Raw genomic sequence first — 26908 nt, forward strand, 5'->3', positions numbered from 1 at the left:
CTTGGATCTCCAAAGCAGCGCGGGCTCCTTTGCCGGATCCCCCCCCCCCCCCCAATCTCCCTTTAAAACAACGATCATATTTTTTTGAACTAACTCTTTTGCTTCCTCGGTGATTTGGACAGTAGGCTGCAGAGGGCATTCCTCTCTCTCTCTCTCTCTCTCTCACCCCCTCCGCGCGGTGCCAGTGATTTGTTTTCCACGCGCGGCCGCTCTCCTCCTCCGCTCCCCCCCCCCGCGCGATTTTGCCCTCCCCCACCCCATCCCCCCTCCCTTGCGATCCTCATGAAAAATCACATCTGGGGCAGCACCCCGCGGGCTCCCATGGCTGCGGCGATGCCGTGGAAGAGCGCGGAGTGGCTGCAGGAGGAGCTGGAGTCGAGCGGGGGCAGCTCGCTGCTGCTGCTCGACTGCCGCCCGCACGAGCTCTTCGAGTCGTCGCACATCGAGACCGCCATCAACCTGGCCATCCCGAGCCTGATGCTCCGGCGCCTCAAGAAGGGCAACCTGCCCATCCGCTCCATCATCCCCAACAACGAGGACAAGGAGCGCTTCGCCAAGCGCTGCAAGGCGGACACCGTCCTGCTCTACGACGAGGCCACGGCCGAGTGGCAGCAGGACAGCGGCGCCCCCAGCTCCGTCCTCGGGCTCCTGCTGCAGAAGCTGCGCGACGACGGCTGCAAGGCGTTCTACCTCAAAGGTACCGGGGGCGCGGGACTGTGGACGGGGGTGGGAGGGAGACGGGCAGTGGTCGGATCGATTTTAGCAGCGTGGAGTAGCTCCCCACCCCATATAGCTCTGGTCTGCTAGCTAGCAGCACCCCCCCCCCCATCAAAGCGACCGGCGTGGTTCCCGCCTAACAGCGATTCTCTCCCCCCCCCCCCCAATCTCTCGCCACCATGCAGACTGGATCCGCATCCGGATCCGAGCTCTTTTTCCTTCCATAGTTCCTGAGGATTTGCCTCCCGTTGTGGTGTTGTTTCGGGAATGCCGCCCTTAAGAAATCAGGGATAATAATCGAAGGAAACTTCTGGTCTGTTGTTGCACTTTTCCCACCCTTTAAAGGGGATTATAGCTTTCTCATTTTGGCGAAGGATTGTGCTCTTGCTCTTTTGCCGATCAAAATGGTTTCACGTGCCGAGTACGGGCAGATATTGGTCGCTGAACCCTCGGATTCCCCTTCTTGTTGCACCTCTTCCCGCCGGCCGACCCCCCTCCCTCCTTCCTCCGCGCGGTACAAATCTCTCGCGTGGGAGACACTATTCCCTCCCACCTCCCTTGTTCCAGCGACGGAAGGTCTTATTCCTGCCCGATTCTTCCATATCTATGAATGGGGCAGAATGGGTTTATTCACCGAGTGAATCCTCCATGCCTCTTCATTCTGAAATCCGGTTTGTGAGCATCTGTTTTGGAATAGTCCCTCCTCCCTCTTTCTGACCACCATCCCTAGTTTTCCCACCTTGTCCACCAGCCTGGTGTGGATCTATGATCTTCACTCCCTCCTTAGTTGCCCTTTAGAAGATCTCCTCTATACAGACAGAGAATATTAAATAAGGGGGTGGTGGGTCGAACTTCTCACACAGTGGCAACAACCTCCCCTAAAAGACTTCTTTCACGACATGCGGTTATTTGAGACCAGTAACCACAACTAATCTGCGGGAGGGGTGGATGTATTGATCATATGCAGTTCTCCATCTCTTTTTGCACCCCTCTCTCCAAGTTTGATCTTGTGCATTGAGACTAGATCCAGGTGCTTTAGCAGTGCTTTCTGGTGAAGGGTTGACTGATGGATGTGCTTGCCTTTGGGCAATGGGTTGAGTTAAATTACCTCTCTGGTGCCAGTCTGTGCCATGCCTCTGTTATGCCTCTCAATCTCTGAATGAAGTGCATGTTGAATTGAGATATTAGTTCACTTTAAAGTCTCCATTCAGATCTCCTAAAATACTCCCCCCCCCCAAAAAAAGAGGGGCATTGTGAAGCAGTTGAAACAGTTGTTCTGAGTGAGCCTACCAGGATGAGGATAACAACTTTGCTTCCCCCAAAATACACACACCACACCACAACACAACACTGCTGTGGTCACTGGGCGGCAGGATTGAGGCAGGAATAGTAGGCAACACCAAATCAATATTGTCACTTGCAACAAGGCGGATGGATAGACAGACTGGTAGATTGATTACGGGATTTCTGATGGTAGGAGGGAGGGATAAAGGGAATTACTGGGCAGTATATGTGAGGCGCAGAGGAAGGAGGATGAAACTGTATATTGGGGATTCTGGGTCCTCTTCTTGACTACTATAGGTTTCAGGGTTCATTTTAGTAGCTGAACTCATGCTGCCATGTTAACTTCTTCAGCTTCTCTTGAGGACAGAAATGCACTGGCGCTTCCCATTCCTTTCTCAATATCCTAAACAGTTCTCATGAGTGTTCAGCGTTATTTAAACTGAATTCTGTACTCCTGGCATTTCTCTCCTTTCTTAACTCCCCCCTAGTTCCTTTAAATTCACATGCAATGGAGAAAAGGAGGAGTTAAGCTGCTGCTGCTGCTTTCCCTTTGCTTTGCTTTTTTTTCTGGGACCTCAGTGGGAAATGTTTCCAATTAAAATTCCAAAATGGCTTCTCCATATTGTCTTTCTCCTTGAGGAGGGGAGAAAAAGGGAACCTACTCTCTCTGTCTCTCCCTCTCCCTCTCTCCCCTTCATGAATGAATATGGCAGGGGATGTGTATGCTGTTCAGTGATCTTGCCACAACTATGCCAAGCCCCTGGAATTTCCAGGAGACTTTTCGTAATGACACTGTTTATCAGATCCACGTAATGACTGCTAAATGCCTCCTTAATGTTCATGAAGGAGCAAATTAAATTTCTTCTTGTCTAATTGCTCTGTCGGAAAGAGGCGCCAAAAGAGAAATGATTAGAAGGAATGGTTTTACTCCTGACCTTTACTTGCACATTCAATAGATCCTTGAGTTTACTTAAACAATATTGGAGCAAGTTGCTCAACTCGGTGACGGGTTGTTTTCTGAGCTCTCCAGTTGTGCTGCTGTTCCAAGTGATAAGCGGGCAGTGGCCAAATACTCTATAATTTTGAAAAAGGAAACTTCTGTTCCTGTCTCCTCCTCACCCTCACTGGCCCCAGCCTATCTTAATACCTTCCCCACATGTTGAGCAATATCTTTGAGACTAGATCTTACAATGCCTTCTATTTGAACCGGCTTTCCTTAATGAAGTTTTCATTGCTTGGAAGTGAACTTTTGTTTTCAAGCCGAGTTGCTTTGAGAGTTGTCACACACACACACACAAACACCCATCCCCGCCGCCCAACAGCGCCCCTATGCTTTTAGCTAGTTACATGACAGGCAGTTAGTTATTCAACAGGTGAAGCTTTTCTTGACACTGCATTTTCATGCTGGAAAGCGGCAGCTGCTGATTTTCTGCTCATCTTAAATGCACAGGAGCCTTCTGGGGGAGGGGTGGGAGAAGAAAAATGGCAGGCATCATTTCTATAATTTTATTAAATGTTAATATCGCCACCCACTTTTTTCTTTCTCAAGTCAAGCATGCATGGCATATGTTAAATATGTGTTTAGGATATTCCTCCTTAAGAAGCAGGTATTCAGATACTAGCTTTAGTACAATTTTGTGGATTTAATTGCTTCAGACTATAGGTGAAGTGGTTTTTTCATGATTGAATGCCTCCCCTTAGGAAATAGCAACCCTACATGTAGAATGCTAAATGTCTGGGAGAAGGTTGAAGCTTACTCTTCTCCCTGATAGTCTAGTTTTCTAATATGCAGGGATTGGTTTTTAAACAGAAGAACATTTCGTCATGTAAATCCTCATTACACCTCGAAAGATTACATTGAGGCACAGATTTCTCACCTCAGAGCATTTTCCTGGCATGGCAAAACGAAAAGGTGGAGCCATACAGCACATTTCAGTAATACTAGTGTAACTGATATGTGATCAAGTGAAAACTGCAGCAGTCTCCTGAAATTTCCTGCTGTCTTGGCACTTCTGTTGGGCCTACCAACTTTTTTCCTGAGCCCCTGCTCCTGTGCTTCAACAGCAGCTTGGTCTGCAGGCATTAGCAGTTCCTAAAACATCTCCATGCTATGAAAACTTTCACTGGCTGCTTCCCGGATATTAAATTGCTGTGTAAAGTCACACATGAACAGGCTAGGCTTGTGCTGTGGTGAGCTGGCAACTGTAATTACCACCGAAGAGGAGGATGAGAAAACCGGGCACCTGCTAAGAAGTAAGTCCCACAAAACCCAGTGGGACTTACTTCTGAGTAGGCATGTATAACATGGCAGTGCCAGTGCTTTTTTGAGCCCTTGGTTAGAATTGTAGAGTTGGAAGGGACCCTGAGGATCATCTAGTCCAAAACCCCTGCAATGTAGGAATATGCAGCAGTCCCATACGGTGATCAAACCTGCAACCTTGGCATTATCAGCACCACACTCTAACCAACTGAGCTACCCTTCCCCTCGCACAGGATACAATGCTAGGAGCCATTGCCTTTCCTCCCCACGTGACCGTACACAGAGCAGCATGCTACCAATCTGGGCCTAATTCAGACCATACGCTTGAAGCAAAGAATTTAGGTAAATTGACTTTTCAGGGGCGTTTAGCTAAGGAGGAAACAGATGGCTAAAATATGTGGCTTTTCCTGGTAATGAATAAGTATTCAGGCATTGGTAGCTTTAGGGTGCAAGTGATATTAAAGTGTGCCTTCTCTTCACCTCCGCAGGTGGATTCAACAAATTTCAGACAGAATATTCGGAGCATTGTGAAACCAATCTTGACACTTCATCTCCTACGAATTCTCCTCCTACATCAGTCCTTGGTCTCGGAGGCCTGAGGATCAGCTCCGATTGTTCGGATGGGGAATCGGACAGGGAGCCTAGCAGTGCCACGGAATCCGATGGGAGCCCGGTCCCAAACAACCAGCCAGCCTTTCCTGTCCAGATTCTTCCCTATTTATACCTGGGTTGTGCCAAAGATTCCACCAACTTGGATGTCTTGGGCAAATACGGCATCAAGTACATCCTGAACGTTACTCCCAACCTCCCCAACATGTTTGAGCACGACGGAGAATTCAAGTACAAACAGATTCCCATCTCGGATCACTGGAGTCAGAATCTCTCCCAATTCTTTCCCGAGGCCATTGCTTTCATTGGTAGGTGTTGGACATCCTGTTCTCAATGGACCAGCCCCTTTAGCAATCAGTAGTTTTCCATAACTAGTCCTGGGGGTTCAGTACCTGCTCACTGTTAGGTTCCATGCAATATATGTTACACCTAATTTTCGTACCTAGTGATTGTGCCAGTGTCAGACACTGATTTTTCCTACTTCAGACTTTACTTCAAAGTCAAAAAGTTTGCTTCAGTTGGCTGTGGTGGAACAGTTTTAAAGATGGCTTGTTTTTTGTCCCGGGCTTCAGGGCTGTGCTTTAAATTATAATTTCCACCTTTGTGGGCATTACATTTGCCGCAAAACTAAGTTACATTGCAGAGATTTTAAATGTTGTTTAACAAATTACATGCTGGTGTTTTGAGGCTGAAATCTTGTAAACTCTTAACTGGGAATTGGTTCCATTGAAGTCCCTAGGGAGTCTGTCTAAGTAGAGATATGTAGGGTTGCCCTGTAAATGGCCTATTTTTGTTTAAATGTTCAACTGATACTGTATGCCCATGGTTTCCTATTCATGCTGTTTATGAGTAAATTTGAGGGTCCAATAATTTTGAAAACTGAATACCTTTTTGAAAGCTCCTGTGTTTTTTTTGGGAAGTAGATAAAGCAGGCATTTTTAAGCTTTAGACTTTGGGGAAAGACTTTTCACAAGGAAGTATCTGCTAAGCATCTGTTGTGGCACCCTCTGTGTGCTGCAAATGCTTACAGACATGTTGTGCAGTGTGTGCACAGGGAGCATTGCCTATTGGTCCCCACCATCACCATGTGCTACCTGAGAACCAGGATCCACTTACCCAGTGGGGGCAAGCTGCGGCAATAGTCTCCTGGCAGCGTTGCCAAGCAGTGAGGGGGCAGTGAGGCTGTGGGTGGGTGGAACCTGAGCATCTGCAATCCCACCCCTGCCTCTCCCTTCTCAGTGAGCAACAGTGATGCTGCTGCTGGAAGCTGTTGCGGCGGCACTGCCTCACCTGGCAAACCACTCCTTCTGACACCTTTCCCTAGAACAAAGATGGGGGAATGGCTGGCCTCCCGGACACTGCTTGATTCCAGCTAGTGTGGCCGATGGATGGGGATGGTGGTGATTGGTAGTCTAAAACATCTGAAGGGCCAGAAACTCCCCATCCTTGCTGTGGGGGGCACACAGCACTTACCTGCTCCAGGAGATGGTAGGGGAAGATCGGTAGAAGTGGGCAACCTGCCTTTCAGAGAAAGCTGCTTGCCATTCCAAGTCTTCATATCACTGTGAACCCCAAGATTTAATGGGACACATTTAGAAAACCACTGAGAAAAAGAAAGAGCTGCTTTGCTCATGTTGTGTATGTTCCTTGATTCCTAAAGATGAAGCTAAACATGTGAACAAAGATGAAAGTTCTGTCTGTGTTAGAAACTCGTTCAAATTACCTCTGGCTGTTGAAGTCATAAAATGATGGGCATGCATGTGTGAAGTAGCTAGTCCCTGAACAGGGGTTTATGATTGCTATTTGGAGAGAAAACCCCTATGCTGATCATAACCCCTAAAGGACCTAAAACGTATTTAAAACTTTGGATCCTGCCAGTCAGCGTTTCTGCTTCCATGGCAGCTCACAGATGCTATGAGAATGGGCACGTCTAAATAAATTAAATTCAGCCAATTAATATGGCAAGAATGAGCAAGATAAAAACACAGTCATTTAGGGAGTGCCTTCTCTGATATGAACATGCCTGTTCACAAGTGTCATCTTCAGTAGTCCTTCTTTCAATGCACTTGCCTTCTAAGGTGAGGCAGATGACAATTGGAAAAAGGGTATTTTCAGTTGTGGCACCCTGCCACACCCCAGGGAGAAAACTTTACTGTCTCTTCAGCACCAGAGAAATAACATTTTTATTGGGTTGTGTGTTTTTTTTAAATGCCCACATTGTTCTCAAGATGTGTGTAGAACATTATTGGCATTGCATTTTTAATTGTGCTTGGAGACAGTGTCCAAATAGATCCTTTCTAGGATTGTTCCAGCTTTCCAGAATTGTTTTTGTGATTATATATGGCTGCCAGATAATGGCTCGTATTTACCTAACAAAGTTGTGTGCCCTACAGCTGAAAATACAACAGTCCAGGAGTTTGTTTCTGGCTAAGTCAGAATGCACACCCACTACTCAGAATACACCCACTGAAATCATTGAACTAAAGTTAGTCATGACTAAACCTGCTTGTCCACTGATTTCAGTAGGTGTACTGCAAATATGACTTAATTGGATACATACCAGAGAGCTGTTTCGTTCAGATAGTGGACAAGTGCTGCTCTGCTTGACTGCTTGAAAACCTCAGTGCTGCTTGCTTCTGTTCTGTGTTCTCTAAACCAGTATACTCTGGGGAAAAGTACAAGCTTAGTTGGTTTGTACTGCCACAAAACCTCACGATATGAAAAAGTCTATTTCTTCTATTGCTCTTATCAGTTGATCATTTTGCTTTTGCTTAAAGGCATGTGAGGGGAGCACGGTATTTAGACACAGGCTCAGTCACAAAAACATCCTTTCTGTGAAAACCACACTCTGCTTTGGTTTTTATGACAGGAAATGCTTACCTCACTCATTCACTATAAGACTAAATAGAGGGGGAAAAGAACCAGTGTTCAAATAGGACACCAGAAGGCCTCTGGGAAATTTATTTTGCTTGAAAAGTGGCTGTGTTAAAGCAGTCCTCATCACCTGGCACTGCTTCGTGACTTGTACAATAATGCGGGCTAAGAAGTCAAACTTGTTCATTCTTTATTTCCCCGCTATCATTGGCTATCTGTAGCTTATGACCTCTCATCTTTCCGTCTCTGGCTAAGGTAGTTAGGCTGTAAACTTTTCCGGGCTTAACAGCCAAGCCTTAACATGTACTTTTGAAGTAAGTCTCTTTGGCATCACTGGAATGTAGTTCTGCATAAATGTGCTTTAGGGCTATGTGGCCTTTGTTATGGGTCAACATGCATATTCACCGTGCAATGGTGTGTGTGTGTGTGTGTGTGTGTGTGTGTGTGTGTGTAAGTCCTTCTGAGTTCAGCGGGGTTTAGCCCCAGAGAAACAAACATAGGGTTGCAGCCTCAAACTGACTGCTGTGGGAAGAGACACTGGCCAGTGTCAGTTAGGTGTAGGCATGCACCTTAAATACATGCTGCAGTCAGTCACCGATATTATTTTTGGCTTGTGAAAGCTGTTTGTGTCTGCCACTAAACAGCATCTCACCTTCCTTTCCCTGCTGCTGTCTGCTTGAATATAATTATTAATCGATGATAACTTTGTGTGTGGAGCTCTGCTGCTATATTGCTTCCAAAAAAACCCGCCCTACAACTATTTAGCAAACTTCAGTTCTTCAGCAGCATCTGAAGCTGATTCCGAAAATAAAAGGGACCTCAAAAAGTTAGCAAATTTGGCCTTAGTGGTTGTATTTTGACACATGTCAGTGCTGCCACATTTGACCAGTTGCAGCTGGGCACGTAGCTGTCGCTTAATACCAGAATTAAATTTGAAGCGAGAATGGGCTGATTCTTAAGAAGAATCAGGGGACTCCAGAGACAGAACTACAATTCTGTCTTCCTTCCTCAAGAGACTTGCTTCCTTATCTTCTCCGTTTTATGACACTTCCATGCTTACATCATCTTTATGTGCCAAGATTTAATGAGCTAATATTTGTAAACTATTCTGACTACACAGTGCTGATTGCCACTGTTCACACAACTAGTCATCATGTGAGACTTGAGGAAAGCATATAGTTGTGAGGAAATACAAAGAATTGTGGGTGAAAACTACCAGTTATCCAACAATACATGGAACTAGATGATGATGAATAATGAATCTGTTGCAATAATTGACCTAAGCTGTTTGATGTGGGCTTCCATTTCGCCCTGGTTTAAAGAGATGCAACTTCCTTGTGGTCCAGCATGTCCAACCTCTCCCTTTTTTGTCTTTTTCAGATGAGGCCCGTTCTAAGAAATGTGGCATTTTGGTTCACTGCCTAGCCGGCATCAGCAGGTCTGTAACGGTAACTGTTGCCTATTTAATGCAAAAGCTCAACTTGTCTCTCAATGATGCCTATGACTTTGTAAAAAGGAAAAAGTCCAACATTTCCCCAAACTTTAACTTCATGGGCCAGCTCCTGGACTTTGAAAGAACTTTGGGGCTCAACAGCCCGTGTGACAACCGCTCCCCCACCGAACAGCTCTACTTCACCACTCCAACCAATCACAACTTGTTTCCACTGAACACTTTGGAGTCTACATGAAGAGGATTTTCTTTGGGGGAAACTCCCCCCCCCCAAGCCTTGAATCGCTTCTCTTTGAGCATTTCAAATCCATTAAGCGGAAAGTCTTTCCAGCCAGCCTTGAAAGAACTGGTTTCTCCAAGCAGAGCTGTCTGAATTGCTGCTTTACTGAAAAGGCTTGTGCCATTTATTAGTATTCTGATGCTAAATCAAAATGGGTTCAGAGGAGTTACCTTATCAGAGTTACTTAATGTGGGGGATGGCCTGGCATTCTGAACACAGCTGTTACTGGCAATAGCTGCTTTCCTGGGTGTGTATAGACTGACATGACACACACCGCACACACATGCAAACACACACATTCATGTATCACACACGCACACGTTAAGAACGACTTGTGTGTGTTTGCTCGGTGTGGAAAGCAAAGGAGACTCATGCACTTGGCAACCTTGATCAATAAGTGTTGGCCTGAGACTGTTGTTTTAAAACCCAGTTTACTTTTTTAAAAAAACAAGAAAAGAAAAGGAGGTAATCTTTACTCTTTCTTGGGTTCAAGCTCTTTTTAAATATGTATGTACCTGACAGTTTGTACAGACAAGGTTGCAAAACCAGTATTTTATTCTGTTCTTGTTCGAGTTCATGTTTTTAGATAAAAGACGAGGAAAAAAAATCAAAATGTTTCTATTGACCAAATGCATTTTGCACACTTTGTAAAGCCTTGATATATTCTGGCATGTTACTGGGTACTTGGGAGCGAGAGAGAGAGAGAGAGTAAATGAGAGAGAGAGAGAGAGAGAGAGAGAGAGAGAGAGAGAGAGGAGGGCACCTGTTGCTGCTGCTTGTTAGCATTTGGTTGGCGTTTTCATGACTTGTGAGGGCCAGTTGGTGATAATACCACTCTCTGCCATGCCCACATTCACAATCTCTTCTGCACTGAATCAGCCAAGGTGACTAAGCGCCATTGTGCTTTCTTAAAAACACCACCTTTTGCCAAAAAAAACACAACAACTCGCCCCTACCCTGCACCCGTTGCCCTCTGGACCCCAGTTTGATGCTACCTGAGTCTTCTCCATCCGAGCTGGTAGAGTTATGTTTCGAGGCTCTTAGCTGCTCTGCGCAGCCTATTATGACTGTTAACATCACCCAGCTGGCCTGAAATCATTCCAGTTTCTGAAGCAATGAAAATACTTTCAATGATGTTGGCATTTATCCAGCGCACTTAATTCTGTGTGTGTGTGTGTGTGTGTGAATTTGTGTATGTGTGTGTGTGTAGGGAGGAGCGCAGCTGAGAGGTGTGAGAAGAATCAGCTGATTCTGCTATTTTAAAAGACTTGAGCAGAGCAGAGACGTTTTGGTACATAACCAGTGGACAACTCTCATATGAACCACAGGAGGGCATGGAATTATGCTGTTTAGAAAAGGGGCCTGGAAACGTGGATTTTTTTTTTTAAAGCCCATTTGACCTCTCTGGTGAACTTTTTTTCTGGGTGACTTCTTTGCTGTGCCTTCTACAACAAGAAGACTTGTTTATATTTCTCACTAATGTATTATACTGGAAGAGGGAGAAGCGGTGCTTATTTCCCCCCACTCCCAGGATGAGGGCATGACGGGCATGGGAAAACTTCATTGCCTGCAATGTAGCCCCTCCCTTCTTCTCATCTCCCTTTCCACTTTCACTCTCAAAGTAACTTTTTAAAAGCCACGGAGTCCCCCCCCCCTCAAAAATTCAGTTTTTATACTCCCCCCCCCAAATAAATAAATCTCTATGTGGAAGAATGTTTTAATGCTGTGGCATCACAGAACTGGTATGTGTGCGTGTGTGCGTGTATATTTTTTAAGAAACATTACCAGAATATCGGAATGATTTTTGTCTTTTTTTGTTGTTGGTGGTTTTGTTCGTTTTTGTTTCTTTTTTTTATGTTAGCATTGTTGGGGTTGCTGGGTCATCGGGGCAGGAAATGTAGAGTGCTTTGTGTGTGGATGAGCAAGCAAATGCGGAATCTCCTAACTGAATCTTACCTCAAGGAGGAATTTTTATTTTTTTCAGGGATTTAGACAGTGCATCTGTATCTTGTTAAGCTGGTTTGCATAAAGGCTTCCTGTGCCAATGGTGGTCTTTTTTTAAAAAGAAAGAAAGAAAGAAAGAAAAAAGAGAGATGCATCCTCTTCGTATAAATGAGAATTTGTTAGCGAGGGACAGTTTTGCTTTCTGTGTTTATGAAGGAAAAATGTGTGACCCTATATATCCTGAACCCAATACTGGGACTTTGTTTATATTGCAAATAAATATTATTTTTTCTTTAAAACCATGTCTCTGTGTCACAAATGCCAGTCTGGCTTTCTGCCTCTTTATTCCTTTTGCCTTTAACACACTGCTTTGACCGTGACTGGTGTTTGCTGGTTGGTGTTTGCATGGCATTTGGTTACACGCACCGTTTATAATTTTGACAGTTCTGTGGTGAAAGTCTGGGGGAAAGGGGGCAGGATTAAACCAAAAAAAAAAAAGCAAGCATAAAGAACCATTCTGAAAGACTTGACCTCATCTCACTGGCTGGGAACGTACTGGTTGGCAGGAGTCTGTGCGTCACAGGTTTCTGTTTATTGGGATCCTGCCAGCTACTTCAATGGCGGATATGGATGGCCTACACCTGTAAATCAGCCAGAGCCTAGATTTTAAGATGTTTGACACCTTAAATTTACACATGAGTTAATAGGACCTTTTTGGGCAGCTGGCACCTTGGTTAATCCTGATTTTTCTGGTGCTTGATCCTTACAGATATGCTGAGTTCCTGACAGAAATCGGCATTCTTAAAAGTAATGGTTGCTCTTGAACTATGACAGGGCCATGTCTCTCTTTGCTTCATTTGGCAGGGTGAGTTTTATTTTGAATGTCACCTGGGAATCGGACTGGGATGAAGGGCGGCTTAAGTTCTTGTCAAGGCTTTACCTGCCCACATGGCCTTATGTGCTGATTCCTGTCAGAAACGCTGTGAACACCCTGTGGGTTCACCTTACACTGTAATTTAACTGTTGAATTTGACAAAATGATGGCCACTTTGCTCCCTACTTTGTTCCCTGCCGGTGGAGGTTTGGTGCTGACTTTGGAGGGGAAAGGTGGCTATTTCCACTGCATTTTTAGGCTGGGAAAAGGTCTATGCCTGTTCATTTTTTCTGCTTTCCATCCCAGCTCCTGCCAACCTAGCAGTTCGAAAGCATGCCTGTGCAAGTAGATAAATAGGTCGCGCCATGGCGAGAAGGTAAACGGCGTTTCCGTGCGCTCTGGCACTCGTCACGGTCCTCCGTGCCCCAGTAGCGGCTTCGTCATGCTGGCCATACCATACACCCATTAAGGGGCAGAGGCAGGCAAGGGGCACCTAACAAATTGAGGAAACAAAATAGTAAACAATGGACCAGTGCCTGGGTGCAGTGGTGGGATGGATATGGGAAAAAGATAAGCTTGAATCTTAGAAAGGTGAAGGCACTGTGGCTGAGCAGCTCCTGTGGCTGAGAAATTTTGTGCACACTCTGAATGAGGACGTACACAATCTGAAGGTGCTTCTGGATACATCTTTGGCTACACCTGCTATGACAGTTTCTGGACTGGGACAGCTTGATCACAGTAGCTGCTTGTAAACTTACAGCTTCACACACATTCATTGAGGGAGCTAGTGTTTGGACAGGTGGTGATAATTTTAACACACAAATGAGAGCCTTTGTTTTTTTTTTTTTTAAAGGGATTCTAGATTTCAGTTTCTTCCAGAGGTGGTAAAAGTTCCCCCAGCATTTGTTCAGGCAGTCCAGATTTCTGGATTTCTGGCTTCCTGTTTGGCTAGCTGCATACCATCATAATAGGTTTACGTGGTAAGCAAATGTGAAATGGTCATTTGTGTATCCTCTGTGTAACATGGAAAGGATAGCAGTCAGTCAACTTGAGGGTGGAAATAAGAATAAATAAGTGGGTGCTCCTGGATATAGTTGCCCAAAACAAGCCTCACCAGCCAGCTAAAAACATGATTATTTCAAAAAAAAGACAGTGTAATTCTGTTTGTTCTAAGGGCCAGTCTGAAACTCAAGAATAGGATGTGGGTTTTTTTTCTGAAGGGGAAGCTGGAGTGTTGACCATTTCCAACATTGAGGATGCCTTCAGATTGCCACAATTATGTGGGAGGGATTCAGCCACACATTGGAAATTAATGTTTGCACAATTAAAGTGGATAAAAGCACTTGGGTGTGACAAATCCACATAAAACACACAACCCATTAGGCTTGTTGCATTTAGAACAGTGATGAGGAAATATACTAACAAGTGTGGGATACAAATAAATGGATGGGGAAAATATATAACCTTCCCACAAATAAATCAGGAGGATGAATGCTCATTGGCACATAACCCCCACACAAATAAAATGGATGCTCAATAATCTAAACCACATAAGCAAATCAGGATAAATGTTCAATAGACAGGTGTTCTGGGGGAACCCAGCATATTATACAGCAGCACATGTGCCTTCTATCTTGAGGACATTGCAACGGTAGTTCCTAAAAAAATTATTTGACTAGTTTGGAGGATGATTTTAGCATTCTAGATGAAGGATCTTTTAATGCATACATCATCTTATATTAATGTTTGATCTCCAGGGATTATGATTCTAAAGTCATATATAAAATAATTTAAATTCACACAAATGTTAACACTAGTTCACTATCCTGCAGTGTGGCTGTGCTTAAAGCAAGGACTGGTGACTGTGTGCGTGCAAAACTGACTTCATCACAGGCAGCTTAGGGCGCAGATGTATTTTGAAGGATGTAAACCAATGAGCAGAGGAGGGTAAACTACTTCAATACCTTTCTTGCTATATTACAAAATACAGGGGTTTTGAGGAAGCTTACAAAAAGCACATATAAGTACAAACACATATTTCCAGCTGGTCTCACTGGCTGTAGTAAGACTGCTTTCTCTCCTCAATCAGGTATGCTTCCCTGGTTTTTGCTGGACATCCTTGGACAGGATTCAGGTTAATAATAGCATTTAGCACCAACTGTGTGTAAGAGTGTTTCTTTCCCCCTCGCAGTAGCTTGTGTCTTTCTGGAACAGTACAGCAGCTATTTTTAGCTCTCTAACTGGAAGAAATAAGCATAAACTTAACATTCTGTGCGAGAGAGGCCGCATCGCTTCAGAATGGTTTGATCTGAAGAGGACCCTGCAATAACCACCATGTTACACGTTTGCTGTGCTTGTGACTCAGAGGAAAGGATTTTTTGACGTGGCTCGATCCTGTTCAGGATCCTTACCTTTGGAGTTGAGTGGTATCGCCCTGGCGGTCACAGGGAAGAGCATTTTGTGGCCCTGGTTTTTTTGGCCTACAGTAGCAAGCCAAGTTGCATGAATGGGCCACCTCTGTTTGAGTGTCCCTCACTGTGTAGGAATTGCTGGTACAGTACTGTGAATGTTTTGTGTATACATGTTGCCATGTTTAGTGAGAAGGAAGATGGGGGGCGGGGAGGGAGAGAAACAGGCAATAAAGACTGAAGCAGGAAAAATGTGGGTTGGTAGTTGAGAGATGGGGAACAAAAAAATGGGTAAGAGAAGAGAGGGTGATGGAGCTGAGACATCAGCGAGCATTGGACCTATTAATGGGTGGGCTATTTTCTGCAGGGTGGGTGAGTTTTCCTTATAGGGGTAAAATGAGGTGAGAATTTACCCCTGAGAAGAGGAAGTGAAACTCTGCATGCTTAAGTCACTCCTGGGAAATATGACATGGGCCTTGAAGGCTAAAAGAGGGTTTGCAGGATTTCTGGCTGCAGCACTTCAATTTTCATTAAATCAGGACATTTCATGTGTTATTGATTATGTGTTGGAGCTGCTAATGGAAGGCTGGGCTGGGACACTTGTTCGATAGCCAGGTGGGTGGGTTAGAGATTTATTTATTTATTTAAATTGTTAATACTGATCCTGATTTTGCATTTGATTCTGTTATTGCAGTACTGAATGTGACTTGTTGATGGTGCCTTATTTGTTTTTCTATTTTGGTAACAATTATTTCTAACTGTGTTCTGTTTTGATTTTTGTCTAACACGAGTCTCATTGGGCACGGCCTACCATCCAAAAGCGGCATATAATTTAAACTAAACCAATAAAAAACAGCCTAAACCTATGATGGCAAGGAGAGGAGGAAAGAGAGCGCAGGTTATATGGGACGGCTAGAGAAAAGGTGATGATGGGATGCAGAGAAGCTTATTTGTGAGGAAAGAGAAAAAAGTGAGAAGGTGGCTGAGAAATGTGGGTAAGGAGAGACCAATGGGGCAGGAGAAAAGAGAAACGCAGTAAACATGCAATAGTATTTGTTGAGAAGCAATCAATCTCGGTAGCTGACATGCTATAGCTTACTATTTGACATGGAAGTCGTCTTTTGACAATATCTGACATGTACATTCACCTAGTAGTCAATAGATGACGCAGCCTGACATGCAGTAGCGTTCAACATTGGAATTATCTGAAAGCTGACATGGTGGCAGTCAGTATTTGACCGTTTCCAACAGGCAGAAGCATAGTTATTTAACATGTAACACAGAAATGTTGATTGCCAAAACATGACTTTGAGCCTGACTTCCATGTTGTAGCTGTAGCTGAGGGAAAACGAATATAGGAAATATAATCTTAATATGAACACTACATTTCAGTTCTTGGTTTTCTAAGGTAGCAGGCCTGGTTTCCTCCACCTCCCACACACACACGCACACATTTGTAGCCTTGAAAACATGAGAGCATGTAAATAGTTCTGCTAATCAACACATCGTATTTATAGCAGACTGGCACATGCTTGTTGTGAAGTGCTGCATGTGAAGGTGCTGCATTGCGATCACAGGCTCTCTCGGTTACTTCGGGGCTTCTTCCCCCTTGCCCCACCTCCCAGTTTTGCTTGGTAGACAGGGACATGGCTGAAAACACCATAAATAGACCCATGTTGGGCTACTGTTGGAAGAGTGGTCATGCGGCAGTCTTAACATACACTATATACAAACCATACATTTAAAGTATATGACTTCCCCCAAAGAATCTTGGGAGCTGTAGTTTGTTAAGGGTGTTTGAAATTCTAACCCTGTGAGGCGCAAGCTACAGTACCCATGTTTCTTTGGGGGGAAGCCATGGCTGTTAAAGTGCTATAAATGTGCCTTAAATGTTTGGTATGTATGCAGCTATGCTTTTCAGATGTGATGCAAGCCAGAGGAGGAGGCTGACAGGATGTGGGATTGCAATTCCTGTTCCTCTGCAGTTCCCCTGAAATTGATCTTGCACATCTCTTTCCTGTGAAGTCCTCTGCTTGTCAGGTCCACTTGTCAGGGCATATCTGCTCCTGATTTGACACTAGTTGGCATCTGTTTTACCAACCTACCTTCTGGCAACGTAGACCCATATGACAGGGAAAAATTCAATAGTTGAAGCTTTTCTCACATCATTGTCGCCGCCGCCGCCGCCGTCATCACCATCTTATTTGTATGCCACAAATAAATATATTGTGAGTCTCTACGATAGAAAAAGCAGTGGCTGTTGAATTTCTGCCTCTCGTGGAGATGTGTCTGAAAAATATGTGGCAAACTCTGTGCAGGAAAAAGTGCTTGAGAAAATGAGGTTTGCAAAGTGTGGGTTTTGAACACCTTCCTCTGAATAGACAACACCATCATACACTTATATAACAGTATAGTAGTCAAATTTTGGAGTTGCTGTGTAGACATTTTGAAGATGGGGAAAATCAGCCTGAACCGCATGTGGGTGACATGAGCCTTGTATGAGGGGATCTGGTCTGCAGAATTAAGAGGGGGGCCCTGCCGTTAGGCAGACAGAGATGGCTGCCTCAGGTGGTTGATTTTAAATATGAAAGGGCAGGAAACTCTTAGGCTACACACACATTTAAAGCAGCTGACTTTCCCCAGAGAATGATGGGAATGTAGTTTGTTAAGGGTGCTGGGAATTATAGCTCTGTGAGAAGCAACTACAGTTTCTGGGATTCTTCGGGGCAAGTCATATGCTTTAAAATGTATGGGGTATATGCAGACCAAGTTTGTTTTGGCTGTATTTGAGGTCCCAGGGCACATGGGATTTTTGGTTTTAGCAATCCAGATAGTCTGGTCATCTTTGGGGTGCTTTTTTGGGGGGAGGGCACACCATTTGCTGTTCTGTCTCAGCCAGCCCTGATAGTATAAGGACTGCCTAATTTCTCTCGTTTCCTGTTTTCCAGCTCTCCAGGAATAGCATGTCCAGTTTTTTAGTGATAGGGAATCAGAGTCATTCTTGTGCTTCTTGTTTTCAGCAGGCCTCGGCACAACCTGATACCTGCCTAGCACCCAGTAGCACCCAGCATGGTGGGGCAGCACTGTGGATCTGGTCTCCCAACACGTGTCACTACAGCTTACCTAGCTGGTGCAGAGAGAGGGACAGGGCAGCAGTGAAATTGGATCCATTTTTTAAACTGTGGCCAGATACAGACTTCATGGCTTCACTCTTAGGCAAAAAAACAAAAACAACCCCCCCTCTCCCCACTCCTCCCCATTGCTCTGATGAAGAGTGTGGGAGAACTCTTAAAACTTAAGTACTATTTTGTAATATTTTAATTGGCTTAACAAATGTATTCCTCTTAAGAATTAATTTTTTTTCATTTATACAACCAGCATGGCATTCTTTCTATCTGGGAGTAATTTGCTGGCCTCCTTACCTGGCCTGGCCTGACCCTGCCTAGCCTATAAGAGATAATAGGATAACAGCCCAAGGTGGTTTGACTGCAAGGCAATTCCTTGGTCCTGGAAAGGAGCCACAGAGGACACAATCTAAAGTGAAAAATCATTCTAGCCAGTGAGACTTATTTTCTTCTTTCCCATGAGGCTTCCTCCTCTAATCCCAGTATAGTTAGTTGCTGTGGCATCCAATGGGGCAAATGTAATTTCTCATTCAGAAATCCCCATTTCTTTCATCCAGAGAACCCACTCCTCTCTTTCACTGGGGCTATTATGGGGCTCCCTACCCGCCTTACCAACTCGTTCCCTGTGCCCGTCACCTCTTGTCTGCCTGCGATGGATGTTTTGAAAAGGTTTGTCTCCTTCCTTCCTCGACATTATTCTCACCGACTCCCTGGTACCTTTTAGGCTTACGATACGCTGCTTTGTTGTCTCCCCTCCCAGCGTCACTCTTTTATTTCGCAGCCCCAATATGACATCTTAGCTCCCTTCAGGATATTGAAGGAGATGATTGTCAAGATAGCTCCTGGCAGCGAGCAGATCGTGAGGAAGGCAGGCTGTGCTACGTGAGGGTGACGGGCGGCCCTTCATTCCTCCGCTTGCCCTCCCTTTCAGATCTATCTCTTAATCTCTATTGCTGTAGCAAATGGGTAAGCAGACCATCCTGAAAAGCAGCGTGGCTTGTGGTGCCCATGTGGGAAACGTGCATGTCACAGGAAGCCTTATCAGGCTGTGGCATTTACTCTTCCGCTCCGCTTCCTCCTGCTGTCTCTTGTTTGTTCTTTGTATTGTTGTTACTCGGATAATTATTCACTACATCCCCGAAGGGATGACATTTTGATGCAGATAACGCTGCCTCTGCCGAGCAATATTGCACGTGCCGCTGCCGTTAGGCCGCAGTGAGGATTCCCGAGGGAGGGATCAGGACCTGCCGGTGGGCCGCACATCCCTTAGGTGGGTGGGCCGCCAGGATGTCTGCTGTGACCGCTGGGAACAATGCAGCCTAGGGAGTTCCCAGAGAAAGATACAGGCGTCATCAGGCCCATGCAGAGCGGTTGGGGCAGCCAGGTGCACTTGCCCTGGGCCTTGGAGGGCTAAGCTGGCCGAGAGGCCCTGCCATCTTATGTAACCGGACGGACTGCTTTTTTGTTAGAGTTTATAACTTTATTCCAATGGGACTCCTGCCATGGGCCTCAGGCAGACTTTGCAAAGGCCTGGGCGTAATTATGAGTAACTTGGCTTCTGGTAACTTGGGTTATGTGAGAGAGATGTGGGAACCCTTATCAGCTTGAGGGCCACATTCCCTTCTCTGTGAGCTTCCAGTGCCACATGTCAGTGGTGGGTGAGGCAAATAAACACAGGTTTTGCCTTTGTACAGTTGGCTGTACATCCACACCTGCTCCCTGTCCTCCATCCAGGCAAGCAAGAAGCATTATCAGAGTTCAAGGACAGATGAAAACATTCAAGGAAGGTGCAAAGTAGAGCTGGTGAGGGATGTAGCTCAGGAGGGTGTGTGGATTTGGGAGAGTCCTGAGGACCAAGTAGAGTAGGCTGGAGAGACCATGAGGTGCCCCATCCCTGGATGAGATATAAAGCATGGTCAAATGGGTCTGAGTGCAAGCAACACGACCAATTGCTAGGGCCGGTACAATGTTTTAGGGGTTGCCGTTGAAATGGTGCATGCTTCCAGATGTGTGTCTCCCAGCCCCTCACTATTCTGAGATGTGCCTCTTGCCGCACATGCGACCTCTGAGGGCAATAAAATGGCTTGGGCCAACTCTGGTAGGAGTCGCATTCCTCTGCCAGTTTCACAGCATGTCATTGTGATAACCGGTCTATGGGCACCAGTTCTTCTGCTGGAGAGTTGACAAGCAGCGGTGGTGGTGGGAATAGTACACACAGTGAGTGTTGATAAATTGTTGAGATGTTCCAGTGCTACAGCAATGACCTCATAATTTATTATAACAAGGGAAGAGGTACAAAGTGGAGCTGATGCGTAGGATTCATGGAATGCCAAACATTTGATTGCTTTTCTACTTTTTTATATTAAAAATACAGTTTATCTGGTGCTGGCACCCTCTCTGTCAAGATCTTCAACTTATGTATTTTAAGGCTTTTTGTAAACACCCATGGGAACGTGGTCTCCCTTCTATGGCAACTTGTAACCACCAGGTGAAGGCACCGTATTTCCTCTGGTGTGGTAAGTTTGCTTATTATATTCCTTTGCATTTGGGGTTGTTATTTTGGATGTTGCAGTTTAATTTCTCTTGGTGCTATGAGATAATGTATTTCCATTGTATTCCTGTTCACTTCAGTTGGCATGACAAATACTATTTATTACTTATATATCTCCCCTTTTCCCCATTGAACGCAATATGGTCAGTATTCCAAGGTGGCCTCATATCCAGGCACTGACTAAGACTAGACCTGTTTATCTTCTGCAAGATTGCTGTATGCATGGGCAGAGCATGCAAACAAACAAATCTTCCCTCTCCTTTGCAGCAGGGAACCAACAAGGGTGGGGGAAACCAGAAAAATAAGCAGAGGAGTCTGTCCAGTGGCAGCTCAGGCATAGAGTCCTGCCTTCCTTCTTCACTCACCCTATGTATTTGGTTGTCACAGCTTTCACAGCCTGCTTCCTTTTCATGCTATAAACAAAATGTACACAGGTTAACAGAATGCAGCATATTTGCTGCACATGCTTACTGCTCAGTGAAGCAGAATCAAAGCCAGCCACAATACAGAACAAAGCAATACAAAAGTGGTATGACTTGAAAGTTAGTACTCTGTTAAGATCAAAGCAGGAGACACACACAAACACACACATTGCCCTAGAGGATTCTCTCCCAACCTGGAAGCAAACCCATCGTCTGATGGTAGCTGGGGGGTGGCTCTGGGTCTTAATAATTTCCCTTCAAAGAGCCAGGCAGTAAATTACATGACCTTAATGGAATAGTGGAAGAGACCAGGAACAGAAGGCAGAGAGGATGGCAGGGGGAGGGCCAGGCAAAAGACAGAATGTATTTGTCATTCTCGTGTTTTCTAAGCAAAAGCCTCCTGTTTGAAGCTGCAAGCTACCTCTATGGCTACAGGAGGTTGTCTAGAGTAGGCTCAGGGCTCGACACCTGCCTGTGTGAGGATGTGGCTGAGTTGCATTTCCACATACCCAAGCGTCACCAAAAGAATCTGCTAGCTTGCAGCTCTGAAAAGGGGCTAAGCAGTGCAGTGGTTTGCTAATCCAGCTAGCACTCTCAAAGATTATAGAACCAAATCTGGTAATACTATATCATGCAGGGGAATCTGCAGCTGAATTTCACGTGACCCAATTCCCATGAGTCTTGCATTAAAAATAAAGCGGCTGTGGTAAAAAAAAAAAAAAGTGAGTGATAAATTTTTTAGTAGGGCTCCAGACACTTTTTCCTTGCAAAATGGATATAAACTTTAATCCGTTTATTAGTTGGAAAAGTGAAAGGAAATACTTTAAGGACTGTGTCCTTTGTTCTCTTGAAACTGTGTAAACTCAAGAGAGAATTATGGTTTGTGGAAGAATGTGGTATAAGGCATCTACTGAAAAAATGTTTGATACAGCCATGTTACTGAAGAAGTAAACAAGGGCTAAAAGTTAGGGCTGATGCAATACATTTTGGCACCTACAAAATGGTACCCCCCCCCCATTTTGGTGAGTGAAGATTTACACTTGGAACAATGGGGAGAATCAAGTCAACCTTACCCGACAATTGAACTGGGATTCAAGATCATTGCTGGAGGAAAGGAGCCCACTCTGGATCACACTTGGCAGGTACAGAAGACCTCAGAGGTGTGGGAGGAAACCAGCAATGCCACCAATTTACCAAGAGGCCACTGCAGAGGCAGCATTGGGTGGGCGTTTCCAAGGCGGTGGCAGATCTGGCTTCCAAGAAGCATGTGGCAGCAGGTGATGCATTTCTTTGAGGCAAGATCTGCCACCCCTGTGAATCCTGCCACCCGAGGGGATCGCCTCACCTTGCCTCATGGGTAGGCCAGCCCTCATAAAAGTACACGAGTTGCTTGAAGTAAACATAACAGGATAGTTATAGCTGTAACATAATTTGCTTTTTGCATATAGCTGGTAAACAACAGTATATTTTTTTAGTTTACTAAAGCCCCCAATACTAGGGTTGCCACATTTCAAAAAGTGAAAATCTGGACAGAAAAGTTGTTGAGTTTTGTTTTATTATTGCAAAAGAAATTGGACGTTTTTGAGCCATTCCTGAGGAAAATTGGCAAAAACAACACTGCCCACTTACACCCGGATTTTCCAGGACATTTTCTGCCCGGACATTGCTTGAGGCTGCAGTATTCCGGATATGTCCAGGAAATTCCAGACGTATGGCAACCCTGCAATACATTTATGCATTATTAACAGAGCTGAGACGATGACTACCACTACTACTACAAATTTTATTATTTGTACTCCGCCCATCTGACTGGGGTGCCCCAGCCATTCTGGGCGGCTTCCAACAAAGTATTAAAAACACAGTGAGACATCAAACATTAAAAATTTCCTTATACTAACCCACGATGGTGTCCATTCCTGATGACACCAATAGAGTCCTTTTCATCAGATGCATCAGATGCATGAAGAAGAAGAAAAGAAGAAGAAGAAGAGGAGTTTGGATTTGATATCCCGCTTTTCACTACAGCAATAAGGGATTATACCTAATCCAAAAAACAAGTAAAAATTAGCTGTGGAAAACCCACCTAAGAGAGTACAAACTCTAGCCCCGAATTCTGAATTATTTTGATGTTTACCGTGTCTGATGCATTTCTGGGTTATCATAAAGTAAGAGGAAACTATAAGTGCAAGAGCATAATTCAGAGTCAATCCTCAGAGTCTTTGTTTTGGTTTGACATGTCCCTCCCTGCCCTGCATTCATAATACATCTAAATGACAGCCCTTTGGAATGAGCTTTATACAGCAGCTACACTTAATAGAAGGGTTTGGCTAGTTCCTGTCTCTGTTCCTTTGTTTTCACTTTTGGAATGATAATCTGATTAGGTGAGGCTACTACCTTCCCTGAAAAGCTGGCTCGGTGCCTGACACCTCGACTCAAAGGCCTAGAATTCTTCAAAAGCGCTTAGCATACATTGCAGGTTACGGTTATCTTCTATAAGAAACTTTCCAGCAAGCTCACAACCTGTCGTACAGTTGCCAAGACAGGAAGAGAAACAAAGAGAATATCCAGTGAAGTGTGGAAAACTGAAAACTTCTCTTTGCTATATATCAGATCAATGAAACCAGATTAATTCAACAGCTGTTCAAAAACCACTGGGTGCCCCAGAGGCTAAGAATTCTGCCCCCTCCCATGCTGGCTGTGTGGTCATCAAGAAAGTACTTTAGAGCACTTGATGTTGAATTACCCAGCAGCGTGTGGTTTGGGTGTGGGGTGTATTTTTGCATTTGTTTTGGAGTTGTTGTCATTTCACGTTCTAGCTGCAACCCTATTAAACACTGGCATTCCTGTCATATCAGGCTAATTTTTCAGAGCTGGAAGATATGGACACCTTCAATCATTCACCAGAACACAGCAGAGGCGTAGGAAGGTCAGGTGGTACCCGCTGTGGAAAATTTCTTGTCACCCCCCCCCCAATTGATTTTTTTAAAAAAGTTTTTTTTTATGAACCACCCTATTTGAGCAGTAATTGTTCCTTGATAATTTGTCGCCCCCCTCCATGATGTAACACGGGGCAGATCGCCCCCCGCCCCCCTCTTCCTACGCCCCTGGAACACAGAGGATCTGATTAATTTTTCCATTTATGGTGGTAGACAACACTTACCGGTATTTGAAGGAGTCCTCTATTTGAAGGCCTGTCCAGCCCCAGTCCAATGTAATGACGAAAGACAAGGAGGGAGGCCACCTGGTCACAATCTTCCCACCATGGTGAGTTGTATTGTATTTCTAGAGCATTTCTGCTTGCCGGATGGAGTGATCTTCCCTCTCCTTCCCCCATTCTCCTGATGCCTCAGAGCTCGGGGGGAATTCGGAAGAAAGGTCCATTGCATTGTGCTGGCTCCCACTGGGGCTGAAACTGACCCAAATTCATTATTTTAACATTTGTGCCTATGCATATTGAATCAGCATATGTGAATATGAAGGAAATATACGGTATTTCATATCTGTCCTGGTGCAACGAGTTCCCCCCTCTCCTTTCCCTGCATGCTCCCCTATGCCGCTGAAACTGGCTCTGGGAAGGCTCAGGAGAACCCCCAGAACAGCACACGGATGGAGGAAAGGTGGGATTCTTTTGTCTGGCCAGCTGGGATTCTTCTGCTGATAAAACAATCAGAAGAGGGTGACATCGAATTCCTCCCTTATTGTAGCATATGAACTGGTTATATAAACTGCTCTTCCTGGGTTTCTGTTAGTCACAGCTTAGGTTATTTTACTTGTCAACAGAGAGATACTATGAGCAGTTTATCAGCTGGGCCTTATCCCCCCCCCCTTCTTCCTGAAAATTGCAGCCTGTTTCCTTAGCCTCTATTTTTGCAGACACCCCACTGTCTTTCATGACGCATGCGCACGGAGCAAAGCCTCCGCCCGGACCAGCGAGGAGGGGCATCACACTTGTGGCTGGCGTGACGCCCCTCCTTGCTGGCCCACCCGGCTCCGCTCGGAGCTCACTGGCTGGAGGAGCCGGGGCATGGAGAGGCGCGTGCCAGCAAGGAGGCTGACCCGCCCCTCCCCATGCCCTGGCTCTGCCAGCCAGCGGCGAAAAAAGCCTCGCTGGCCTGCCCCTCTCCATGCCCCGGCTCTGCTCAGGCCCGGAGCTCCGAGCCGGGGAGCTGGGCTCCCAGCCTGAGCGGACCCGGGGAATAGAGAGGGGCAGGCCAGTGAGGAGGGGTGACCTAACCTTGAAGTTACCAGAGCATAGACAACAGTAGTTAGGCTATCCCTGTCCAGATAGGGGCATAGCTGGGCCACCAGCCAAAGCTGATGGAAGGCACTCTAGGCCACTGAGGCCACCTGAGCCTTGAGTGACAGCAAAGAATCCAGGAGTACCCCCAAGCTACGAACTTGCACCTTCAGAGGAAGTGTAACCCCATCAAGAGCAGGTGACCTCCCAGCCATCTGGTCTGGGCTACCACCCGCTAACAGTGCCTCAGTCTTATCTGGATTGAGCTTCAGTTTGTTGGCTCTCATCCAGCCCATTACCGAGGCAAGCAGTTCCACTGCTCCACCTGCAGATGTAGAGGAGAAATAGAGTTGAGTGTCATCAGCATACTGCTGAGAACGTTGGCTCATGTTGGCTCATTGGATGGCCTCCACCCACTGAGTTTATCCAGTCCTGTTCCGACAGGTCTCTTCATCTGGCGCAAACTTACTGCTGCTTCCTCTCTGTCTCCAGTTTGCGTAGGAGGTGTTCGTCTTTCTTAACTTGTGCTGACTTCAGTGTGTGCCCAAACATGTACTGATAGCCCACTTTAGGACTCAAACTCTCCTGCGATTATTTATGCACCGAGATGTCTTTGTTGTTGTTATTGTTGTAGTAGTTAATGGAAGCATGCAGACATCTGCAGGGTGTGGAATGGGGGCTGTAATTTAAGGCAGATGAAGCAACATTGGTTTTTTTTTTTTTTTCATTTTCATCCAAAAGCTGACTCAAGTTACTGCATAATAGACAATATGTCAAGTATGGAGCATTTCTCAAAAAAGACATTGCCTTTCCTGGGGCTGAGTTTGTCACTGGGAAATGAATCTGAAAGTAGGGACACACAAACATACACACCGAAAAAACCACAACCAATGGTCTATGTTGCAGATCTCTGAAACAAGGAAAGAATGGCCACTCTTTTGTGAAAGATAGTTTCAAACAGAGACAGACGATAAAAGTAAAATTCCCTCCAGTTCAGGTCTGAATATCTGGGACTTGGGTTGCTTCCAGATATTGGATTTCCCACTGTCTCCTTCCACCTGCAGACACTGAAAAGTCTCTCCTCAGAAAGGTGTTGTGCAGCAGCTACAGAGTGGGGATGAGGAAATTTTATTTATTCTTATTTATAGGCCGCTTTTCATCGTAGATAGTCACGAAGTGGTTTACCCAAGAATCAATGAAACAAACCTGTCAACCAAAATAATATGGTGTTTAAACAGGACTTTCTTCAGCTGGAACTCACCAGAACTCAGTTCTAGCACCTCTCATGTGGGCACCGTTGCATTATAACAGGCATGTCCAACAGGTAGATCGTGATCTACTGGTAGATCACTGGATGTCTGTGGTAGAGCACTGGTAGATCATTGGTTCCTCCCAAAGAAGCTGAACAACTTTGTCCCCCCTAAAAAAAAGCTCAACATTTTACCTCCTCCCTGAAAAAACTCAACAACTTTGACCCGAACCCCCCAAAAACGGGTCTTCCTCCTTCCTATAAAAAGCTCAACAACTTTGACCTGAACCCCCAAACCTGAACTTTGACCTGAACCCTCACTGCCAGTTTTTAACTCTGTGAGTAGATCACGGTCTCTTGGGAGTTGGCCACCCCTGCTTTATAAGATAACAAGGGAGGAGTTCATGGTAATTCCCAGTGCCTCGTTTTCTAGAAAAATAACACGGGGGGGGGGGACTTTCTGACGATAAGAACTGTTTGACAGTGGGATGGACTCCCTTTAAAGGTGGTGGACTCTCCTTCTTGGAGGTTTTAAAGCAGAGTTTGGATGGCCATCTGTCATGCGTGCTTTAGTTGAAATTCCTGCATTGTAGGGGGTTGGAATGGATGACCATCAGAGTCCCT

The 26908-nt window shown here is 45.3% G+C and overlaps 1 protein-coding gene across 1 annotated transcript; it reads left to right on the plus strand.

The window, feature by feature from the left end:
- The first annotated feature begins 245 nt into the window (after window positions 1–245).
- On the plus strand, window positions 246–11720 carry DUSP7 (dual specificity phosphatase 7). Its single transcript, XM_033140686.1, has 3 exons — window positions 246–697; window positions 4750–5178; window positions 9125–11720. The coding sequence occupies exons 1-3, from the start codon at window positions 283–285 to the stop codon at window positions 9430–9432; spliced, it is 1152 nt and encodes a 383-aa protein (XP_032996577.1). The 5' UTR covers window positions 246–282; the 3' UTR covers window positions 9433–11720.
- Window positions 11721–26908: the final 15188 nt, after the last annotated feature.

The sequence above is a fragment of the Lacerta agilis genome, chromosome 2 (assembly GCF_009819535.1).
Source record: "Lacerta agilis isolate rLacAgi1 chromosome 2, rLacAgi1.pri, whole genome shotgun sequence".
NCBI classification, from domain to species: Eukaryota; Metazoa; Chordata; class Lepidosauria; order Squamata; family Lacertidae; genus Lacerta; species Lacerta agilis.

Excerpts from the sequence above, each read along its gene's own strand:
- DUSP7 (XM_033140686.1), top strand. The coding sequence starts at position 283 with ATGAAAAATCACATCTGGGGCAGCACCCCGCGGGCTCCCATGGCTGCG. Across the intron at positions 698-4,749 it reads CAAGGCGTTCTACCTCAAAG|GTGGATTCAACAAATTTCAG; the intron begins GTACCGGGGGCG and ends TCACCTCCGCAG. Across the intron at positions 5,179-9,124 it reads CGAGGCCATTGCTTTCATTG|ATGAGGCCCGTTCTAAGAAA; the intron begins GTAGGTGTTGGA and ends TGTCTTTTTCAG.